The sequence below is a fragment of the Euprymna scolopes genome, chromosome 10 (assembly GCF_053919585.1).
Source record: "Euprymna scolopes isolate OS-2025 chromosome 10, ASM5391958v1, whole genome shotgun sequence".
Taxonomy (NCBI): domain Eukaryota; kingdom Metazoa; phylum Mollusca; class Cephalopoda; order Sepiida; family Sepiolidae; genus Euprymna; species Euprymna scolopes.
In genome coordinates this window covers 101,229,688-101,237,751 of record NC_136491.1, presented here as the reverse complement: position 1 = coordinate 101,237,751, position 8,064 = coordinate 101,229,688, and the positions used below count along the sequence as shown (strand labels likewise).

Below are 8,064 nucleotides of genomic sequence, written 5' to 3'. Positions count from 1 at the left end.
ACAAAATGTTTACAAAATGCCGGCGTGCCTTCAGGCAGCCATTTTTTACGTAATAAAATCAATAGAATTTTACGAGTCAAATATTTTTCAATTTTTTAAATCTATCAAAATTTTTCTATTTGTTCAATTTTTACGATATTTTCAGGGTCAATGTGAAATTTTATGCTCTTTCCAATAAACTTAATATAAGATTTTATAGAAACGTTTTTTTTTAATTCACCCTCCCCCCCCATTTTGAAATGTCTATTAAAATTTTAATAATTTATGTGACAAAGTTTTATATAACAAAAACTGAAGATAAAAGATCAATGAAGAAAATATTCTAATTAAAAACAAAAAAAAAAGAATAGTTTTTTAGAAATTTATCTGTAAACGCCAAAGTGTAAATCTTTTCTTTTTAAAAAAAACTACGTTGATTTTTTTTTAATGAAAGCTCATGTTATGCTTACATCGTCAAGTAAATACCAGACGCTGACGGCAAATATTTCTATTTCATTGAATGTTTTCTTTTTTTTAGATATTTATAGAAAAAAAATTAGTCGATAAAGAAGTAGTAAAATATATCAATCAAAAACTCGTGTATTTCATTAAAAGAATTTTTAAAAATCGATGAAACGGATTTTTTGTTCTAGGGAAAAACCTATAAGTGAATGTGCTTTTATTTTTTAACTTCGGATGATGAAAAATACTAATTTTGGTTAACACACGCAATAAAAAAGAGACATTATTTATGTCCCTTGGACGAATCCATATTTCATAAATTTCATTTTAACAGCAGCAGCAGCTCTTTACAGCTTCGCACAAAACACGTTGCGAAAATGCGATTTTCTACGATCCTCGCTTTAAAAAAATCCTTTTATTAAAAAAATACATGGAATTTAAATATAAATATGGATAAATTCTTAACAATGAAGAATAGAACTACCCATTTAATAGTATATTTTTTAAGCAAGTGATCTTTTGGCATTTATATATATATATATATATATATATATATATATATATATATATATATATATATATATATACATATATTTATAAACAAGTCAAAATATCTTGATTTTCTTTCTTTTTTTTTAAAGAAAATGGCTTTAAAAAACAAATATAGCATAATTTGCTATTAAACCTCTTATTTTTTTTTTTTTTTTAATTTGGTCTTTGCTCCTTTAATTGACAAAAATAGGGTTTGAATTATATTTTTCAAGTAGTTATAAGCTTCGAAAAATAGTAAGTTGAATTATTAAAGTTCTGATGAGCATTTTTAATGGCCACTTTCTGATACACCTAAAGCTTCACATGCTTTCCTGCATCGACTTAGATACAATGAAGTCCACGTTGTGCTGTAGGGAACCTACTGTTGATTTTTTACAAAATTATTTTTTATACCATGGCTTGAATTAAAGTTTAATGTGCAAAAATAAAATATTATGCTTCAATTGTACTCTAAACACACACACACACACACACACACACACACACACACACACACGTTATCATTCCAACACCAGAAGATGTATTTAATTCACACTCATAAGTTTTTATTCGTCGTACCCGTATTTTGTTGAATAATGGAAGAACACTAAAAACTCGGAAATAAATGTAAGTTCTTCAAAAGACTCTTAGAAAGTTTGGAATATGGAATGGAAAAAAATTGGAGAGGAAAAATGTAGATAAAAGGAAATGGAGATACTAAAAGTCTGCAAAAACATAAATTAAACAAAAACAAACATTTAATTATATTTTGGTGTTTTATATTAATAATCATTGAATTCAAAACAAGGATTTATGGATATATGTACGTGTGTGTGTGTGTGTGTGTGTGTGTGTGTGTGTGTGTGTGTGTGTGTGTGTGTGTGTGTGTGTGTGTGTGTGTGTGTGTGTGCATTCTTTTCTTCAGGCAAATTTCATTAAATAACACAGGTAATTTCTGTCTACATATTTTAGTAAGCAATGTGTCTATTCTTGCACATAACTCTATTAAGCATAAGCTTCATATACTAAGAATTAAAGCTAAGGAACCAAATATACATTTCAATAACAACGATAATATTCTTAAATGCCTTTTTAATTTTGATTTTAATTAATACATTTAATAACATATATTTTCAATTTCATTAAAATCGTCTATACGCTTTTGAAGTTTTAAGGGAGTTCTAATCCCTTAAAGTGAGAAACTGCAGTTAAGTGGGCTGGTATTTTGGGAAAGAAAAAAAAAGTTCACGGATAGAATTCGTCACTGTATTTCCTCCTCCTCACAATTTTCTCTCTCAACTTCCAGCAAGCGTCTATCACTCTCACCTCTACCAACATGGTTTTTATTTAAAAAAAAAAAAAAAAAAAAAACTGACTGTATTTCATTTGCATATGTGTGCGGTGGGCGGTGTGATCTCGAGCGATTCAACGAGACCACACCTTATAAAGCCACGGCCGCCATCTTTAACCTCTCTCTCTCTCTCTCTCTCTCTCTCAGATCCCACCTAAAGGTAAGCCGTACAGCCATACAAAGCATATGTATGTGGGCGCATGCTTCTTTGACTATTATATTCAACTGTAGACATTTAGAACCACTTCCATTGTCTTCCCCAGAAAACTTTATATATCTGATGATTTAACATTTCATAAAATAGTATATGTTGGAAGTTTTTTTTTGTTTTTTTTTTTTGTTTTTTTTTTACACAGTGATCACCTCTTATCAAGGCCCGGAAGCCACTCAGGGATAAGGGTTATTGCAAGTACATTACGTTAGTGTGGAGATTTGATGAAGTGTTTACTTAAGGGGGCGGTTCATTAGGAATTTGTTAACATTGGACTTGAAGACATCCAAGTTGTAGTCCGGTGGGAAGCAGACAGACGGAACAGAGTTATAAAGATGGTATACTCTTGCAGAGTCTACGGGGGGGTGAGATTCTGGAACACTTTAATTATCTTCTTCTATAAATTTTACATCAGAAATTTTATGTAGCGTCTCTGAACTTTCTTTCTATAGAGAACACACAAACATCGCACACACACATACAGACATTCAGACAGACAGACAGACAGACATTGAGTTTTATACATATAGACTAGACTTTCCAGGCCTAGAAGTTTGTTAATGGTCACATATTAATCATACAAATAAACTGAAACAAAACGTATTTTCTTTTTATAAATGTCAACTATAAACGAAGACCCCACAATATTATTGGTACAAATAAATTAAGGTGCTTGTGCATCTATGTTACCGCGTGATTGTTTACTTTTTTACAACCTCAACTCTCACCTTTAAAATAACGACTTTTGCAGGTTTTGAGTATGCTGAAAACGAATATCACGTTTAAATTTTGCGCAGACAAGTAATTTTCTGGATATTAAGACCTTTATTATCCAATGTAAACCATTGTTTTTACTGGTGGTTATGTTTTTCCCCAACTGAAAAGTACTAATACGCATACATGTCATATAACACCTCCTTCTCCCCGTGTTAAGAATGCCGAACGTCACTGACATTTATTGAGTAATAAATTAGGAAAAAAATTCTTAATATCCAGAAAATTGCGTAAAATTTAAATGTTAGTTTAAAGGTGAAAAGAAAAGAAAAATTTACCTTATTTTTTAATAGTATTTTTTTAATAGTATTTTTTAATAGTATTTTCAAGTTAATTTCAATTTTTACAATATTTTTGCTTTTTTAATTATTAAGTAAAGGTACAGGATAATTACAAAACACCCTCCCCATGTAAAGAACGGATTTCTAAATAACTACGTTATCATTTCAGCACGATAACATAGATGCACAAGTACCTAAATTAAAAGTAAAAAAAAAAAATTTTTTTTTTTTTTTAAATTAAAAAAAAAAAAAAAGCATTTTCTTTTTATAAATGTCAAGCGGGAACACAGACTCCACAATATTATTGGTATTTCATTTATTTAAAAAATACGTAGTCGCCAAAACATTATCGTTTGACTAAGATCAGTGTCTTTTTGTAAAATTTATTGATATCATTATGAACAAATCACGATAATAAAAGTGTAGCATCTGTTCCTCTCAGCATCAGCGCTATTTGATGCCAGACGCTTTCATGCAATTATCTCCCCTTAATAAATTCAAAATACGCACAGACCATGCAAGCAAACAAGCAAACAGAGAAAGTGTCACTTACATTATAAGTATATTAGTGCAAACAATAGAGAAGTATAATTTTTTCCGTCAGTTTTGATGGAAAGTGTTGACTCGTTTTAGAATGATGTTTGATATTGGAGTAAGGTAAGAAAGGTTGAAAACCACACAAAAATTATTTGATGAGAAAATTCTTTTTAACTTCTTTTATAGACACAGACCCGTGCGTTGGCAAAATCGTGGGTTTCTTGCCCGATCCGAAGGATTGTCAAAAGTTTTGGATGTGCTCAAACGGTATAGGTTTCATAAAGACATGCCCGCGCTTCACCATGTGGAATCAGGTGTACAACATCTGTGATTGGGAAAATAATGTCATATGCTCGCCTTCATCACAAATTTAAGAGTAAGTATGAAGTGAATTTCGTGTTGCCTCGTCCAAATATACGCTTAAATATGATATTTTAATTCAGGCAGATTACGTATTTATTATTATTATTATTATTATTATTATTATTATTATTATTATTATTATAGAGACAATTCTCTATTGATTATTATATTGTACCTAATATACAGTAGCAAAATAAAAATTAAAAAGATATATGCATGACTTTGTTGCCATAAGCTAGAATCGAAATATACAACTCTTCACCTCATTCTTTACCCCTGAGCCACGCCCATATATATATATATATATATATATATATATATATATATATATATATATATATATATATATATATATATATATATATATATATATATAATGGAGATGGTAATTAATAAAAACTTAAGAACGTGCTCAATACTGTTGTACGGCAAATATGCGTTTTATTTTTTATTACCGTATCTTTCTGTTAAGAAAACAATAATGTAACTTAACAGAAAGATACGGTAATAAAAAATAAACCGCATATATGCATGTGTGTGTGTGTGTGTGTGTAATCAAATTTTCGGTGATATAACATTTTCTTATTTTCTTCAGGAGTATTATAAAAAAAATAAATGTTTATTATAAATTTACTTCAACTCCAAAGGGCTTTATCAACTGAGAAGAGCTAATTGACGTTATACCTTCACTAAACTTTTCTTGTTTAATAAAGCATTTCACGTTTTATGCAATTCAAATGAGTATTTTGTTTGAAAACATTGTATGTAATCTTACAATTGAAATTTAATAGCCCGAAACTGAATATGCGAATAAACTTAAAAATAACACCTGAATAAATTTAACATTAACAATGATATTATTCATAAATTTATTAAAATTTTCATTTTTGCATTATTTCAGAATATATATATATATATATATATATATATATATATATATATATATATATATATATATATATATATATATATATATATAAGAGCTACATGATAAGCAGCTGATGATCCTCGTTTTCTATTTACAAAAAATTTTAGTTAAGGTTTTCTCTTTTCATCCTTAGGTAGTTAAATTCTGTTTTAAAATTAAAGACTTTTGCGAAATCGGCTTATGCAAGTGCTAAGTCTATTTAACAATTTTAGTTAAGACCTTTTTTCTTTCTTTTTTTTTTAATCCATATATAAATGAATTCTCTTTGGTCATTAAAAACTTTTTTAGAAATCGGATTATGTAGGTGCTTAGTCTGCGATAGGTTGAAATTAATTTTTTTTTTTTTCCTTCCGGGAATCTATACGGCATTCTTTATTTTTGCATTTTTTTTATTCAAAGCTTATTTAGGATATATATATATATATATATATATATATATATATATATATATATATATATATATATATATATATATATATATATATATATATTATTGAAAATTCGAGCATGAAAAGTAATGGAAAAATAAAGAACTAGTTGTTAAAACTGGAAAAGTAAATGATAAGATATTATAGTTAAAAATATAATGAATTTATAACTTAAAATATTTCAGCATAAAGAATTGATTATATAATGGTATAAATTTAATTTTTTTTTTAATTCTTAATGCTGCAATATTTTAAGTTATAAATTTATTATATTTTTTACTAGAATATGTTGTCCTTTTCTTTTTCAGTTTTAACAAGTAATCCTTTACTTTTCCACGTTTAAGCTTAACCATATTACTTTTTATGCTCGTATTTTTCTATAATCCATGATTTTCCCAGGTTTCCAATAAATTCACATGTTCTTTGTTTAATTTCAGTCTTATTTTTTTTTGCACCCATAAACACCTATGTAATAATATACGGCACTCGTCTGTTTTCAATAAAATACCACCAATTATCTCCCTTTCATACTTTTATTCTGTCTTTCACGAGTTACTTTTTTCGTGACAGTAGTCGCTGAAGCGACGATGTTGCTACGGAAGCAGTCATAAAAAGCGTCGCTCACCTCCTTACATATTTTTACGATTTTGAACACCAGAAAATTCATCATAACTTTTGTTTTACTGAATGAAAATTGGAAATCTTTTTTTCGCAATATAGCTGAGAAGGTGATCTATAAACTGTAATAATTGTTTGAAATTTGATCGAAAATGAGTTTTAAAGCAGTTCTAAATGACTAAAACTGCTACTTAACCATATATTTCTGTGGAAATGTTTTATTTTTTTCAATTACATTTCACCTTTCATTTAAACCAATCCTTACTTTATGAAGTTCAATGTAATTACAGAGCATAAAACAAATAAATGACAAAAGTCTATATTCCAAATTTCATGACTCATAGTGTTGATCATCTTAGAACTCTGAATGTCAACCTACCTAAAGGAATTAATTATAAGATGGTGAACATCATGAATTTTGAATATAGACTTTTGTTATATATATATATATATATATATATATATATATATATATATATATATATATATATATATATATATATTAGTCATTTTTTCTTAATTTATTCTTCGTCTCTTTTGTTATTTACAATGAACATTTATTTCCTTTTTTATCTTTCAGAAACTAAAAGCATGACGCAAAAGTTTACACAATTTTAACCTGAAGCCGCCAAAAGTATTATTATTATTATAAAACCTTATTTTTATTAAATTTTATCTATTTGTTATATGTATATAAATTCAATAAAAACACACATTTTTCTATTATTTTCTGAATTTCTGTTATTCATTTTCCTGGAACCATATATACATATGCAGTATATTATGCAATAATAATAATAATAATAATAATAATAATAATAACTAGCAGAACCCGTGGAAATTCCGCGGTAGTTGCAAATTTTTAAAACACACATCAGTCAGAAACTTATCACATAATCAAATAATTATAATGAGGTTGGGCCATGTACCATTAAAACCTTAACAAAATCACAAAGCTCTGGGTCTTCAGATCCTGATATCTCTGCTGACACAATTGTATCAGATTGTTGAACAGTTCTGATCTGATAATTAACTTATTCGTATTGTAATCTGCACCGACCAAACACTGGCTGGAAATAACTAACTTTTTTGTTTTTGTATTGTGATCTGCACCAACCAGACACTGGATGACAATAAATAACTTGTTAGTATTGTGATCTGCACTGACCAAAGACTGGCTGACGTTAATTAACTTATTATTTTGATATTCACCTACCATACACTGGCTGGTGATAACTAACTTATTAGTATTGTGATCTGCACCAACCAGACACTAGCTGGTGATAAATAACATTATTTTGATCTGCATCCACCGTACATGGACACCTGTGGCATGCTAATAAATGCCATTCTCCAAGTTTCCAATCAAAGCTGCCAAGCAATCCAAAATTATTCTTTTCCTTGGCAAAATCCATGACTGAATTATTGGGAATAATGTTTTCTGATCCACGATCCATCCTTTAAATCGCTTTAATGTTGCATTTGTAAAGACATGCCCACGCTTCACCATGTGGAATCGGGTGCACAACATCTGTGATTGGGAAAATAATGTCATATGCTCGCCTTCATCACAAATTTAAGAGTAAGTATGAAGTGAATTT

At 28.4% G+C, this 8,064-nt stretch overlaps 1 protein-coding gene across 1 annotated transcript in view; it reads left to right on the top strand.

Annotated features, from left to right (window-relative positions):
• The window catches only part of LOC145286516 (putative chitinase 10), a 213,691-nt gene extending 206,502 nt beyond the window's left edge, over positions 1-7,189 (top strand). Inside the window, exons 22-23 of the mRNA XM_080135415.1 lie at positions 4,313-4,502; positions 7,044-7,189. Of these exons, the coding sequence (XP_079991541.1) occupies positions 4,313-4,500 (188 nt within the window). The 3' untranslated portion in view covers positions 4,501-4,502; positions 7,044-7,189. The remainder of the gene's footprint in view (positions 1-4,312; positions 4,503-7,043) is intronic.
• The last annotated feature ends 875 nt before the right edge of the window (positions 7,190-8,064 follow it).